At 42.0% G+C, this 1,710-nt stretch overlaps 1 protein-coding gene across 1 annotated transcript; it reads right to left on the bottom strand.

Moving 5' to 3' along the window:
- Positions 1–220: 220 nt before the first annotated feature.
- Positions 221–1,153, bottom strand: LOC118923775 (vomeronasal type-1 receptor 4-like). Its single transcript, XM_036907963.2, has one exon. It carries the CDS (start codon positions 1,151–1,153, stop codon positions 221–223), a length of 933 nt encoding a protein of 310 aa, XP_036763858.2.
- Between the last annotated feature and the right edge of the window lie 557 nt (positions 1,154–1,710).

The following is a 1,710-nucleotide window of genomic DNA, read 5'->3' as shown; positions in this document are numbered from 1 at the left end:
GAGTGCCCTATCCAGGTGCAACTGTCTTGTAGATGTTTTGTTCCATGAGGCTTGCCATTTACTTCTGCATGGTCACTAATCTGGATGGTTTGAAGAAATATCCAAAGTTAAAATTATTAAATCTTTCAAAATTTTACTTTACTGAAATGTTGGTGTGTGAAATCCTAATCACATGTCCTTTGTGTCATAGAAGTGTTTTAGAAGCTGAGGGAAATTTTCTCTAGTGAGAACTTTCTGATTTTCGGAAATGCACATTTAGAAAGGATCCTCTTTCATTATTTTTGATCAGCAGAAAAGGGCAAATGGATGGATAAGAACAGGCAAGAAAAAGAGAGATGTTCTCCAACCCGTGTAAGTTGTGTCTGTAATTTCTGTAAATAGTAAGGCAGCTGTCGGTCCAGTAAAAGAAGACAAAGCAGCTCACCAGGGCCAGGATCGTGTGGGTGGCCTTGGTTTCGGGAGAGGCTCGTGGGCAGAGGCTGGTCCTGTGGATGTGCTGGACGGTCCTGCGGTGTGTGAAGAGGAGCCTCACCATGTACATACTGGTCAAGATCATGAGGGACAAGCACAGGACATCTCGTGTGACCATTGCGCCCAGAAAGGGAGATATCTTCTTTGTACAAGGACCTTCCGAAATGCAGTACGGCAGGGAATATATTTGATTGACTTCCGTGGAGTTGTAGGGCGCGACAACATTCATGATGACCCGGATGTAGATCAGCATGTTGAGGATCCAAAACAGAAGGAAAGCAGGAAAAATGCAGGTGGAGATTCTGGGCTTGAGCCACGCACACCTAGAGTTGCTGGGAGTGATAATTACAGCCTGAAACATACTCAGCAAGGACGTTGTACAGAGGGAAAGACCCCGGCCGACTCTGAACAGGTAGAGCACTGCCTTACAACCAGCATCATCCAGAAAATTTCTTATTCCAAAGTAATGTATTATTTCTGGAACCCCACTGAAAAGAATTGTCATGACATTAGCTAAGGTTAAGTGGATGAATATCCAATCTATCGGCTTCTTTGTACGATGCTGAAATAAGAGGATATTGGTTTGTAATGTGAGTAGCAATGTATTCCCAATAAAACCAATCCCAAACTGAGAGACAAAGAATATTCCCAAAACAGCAGCATTTGACACCATTGCTTTCATCGGCCTCTTATACTTTGGGTAGACTCCTGCACAATCCTAAAAGGAGCACAGAATGGATCGTAATCCTGAGGGAAATGACAGGGCTGTATGGAGAGTACGTGAGGCGGGGTCACTCTCTGCAGTAGGATGTGCACATGCTCTGTAACAATGGGCAGAAAATGAAGAATTAGCTCTAGAGACATATGTCAAGCATTACTGAAGTCACTACAGTGGAATATCTGGGTTGAGGTGAGGCATGCCTTTTTTATAAAACATTATTAGTCTGATTCAGAGAAATAAACTGAGCATCCTGAAGGAGAATATTTATTCATGAACAATACAATTTCACATTTAGAGAGATTTTACTTAAATTCTCCATATATACTGAACTTCATTTCAGAATTTTGAATGCACTCATGGTCTCTTGTGAAGTATAGAAAATTACTAAGGGATTTTAATTCATATTGTTATGTTCCTACTGAATGTGGCACACATTGGTGTTATTGCCATTCACTGGGAATCTCCATGCTTAGAGTCACACAGGGCCAATCTGGCTCCATAACTGCTCTTCTCTGACT

The sequence above is a fragment of the Manis pentadactyla genome, chromosome 13, assembly GCF_030020395.1.
Source record: "Manis pentadactyla isolate mManPen7 chromosome 13, mManPen7.hap1, whole genome shotgun sequence".
NCBI classification, from domain to species: domain Eukaryota; kingdom Metazoa; phylum Chordata; class Mammalia; order Pholidota; family Manidae; genus Manis; species Manis pentadactyla.
The sequence above is the reverse complement of the archived record's forward strand: the minus strand, read 5'-3'. Positions and strand labels throughout refer to the sequence as shown.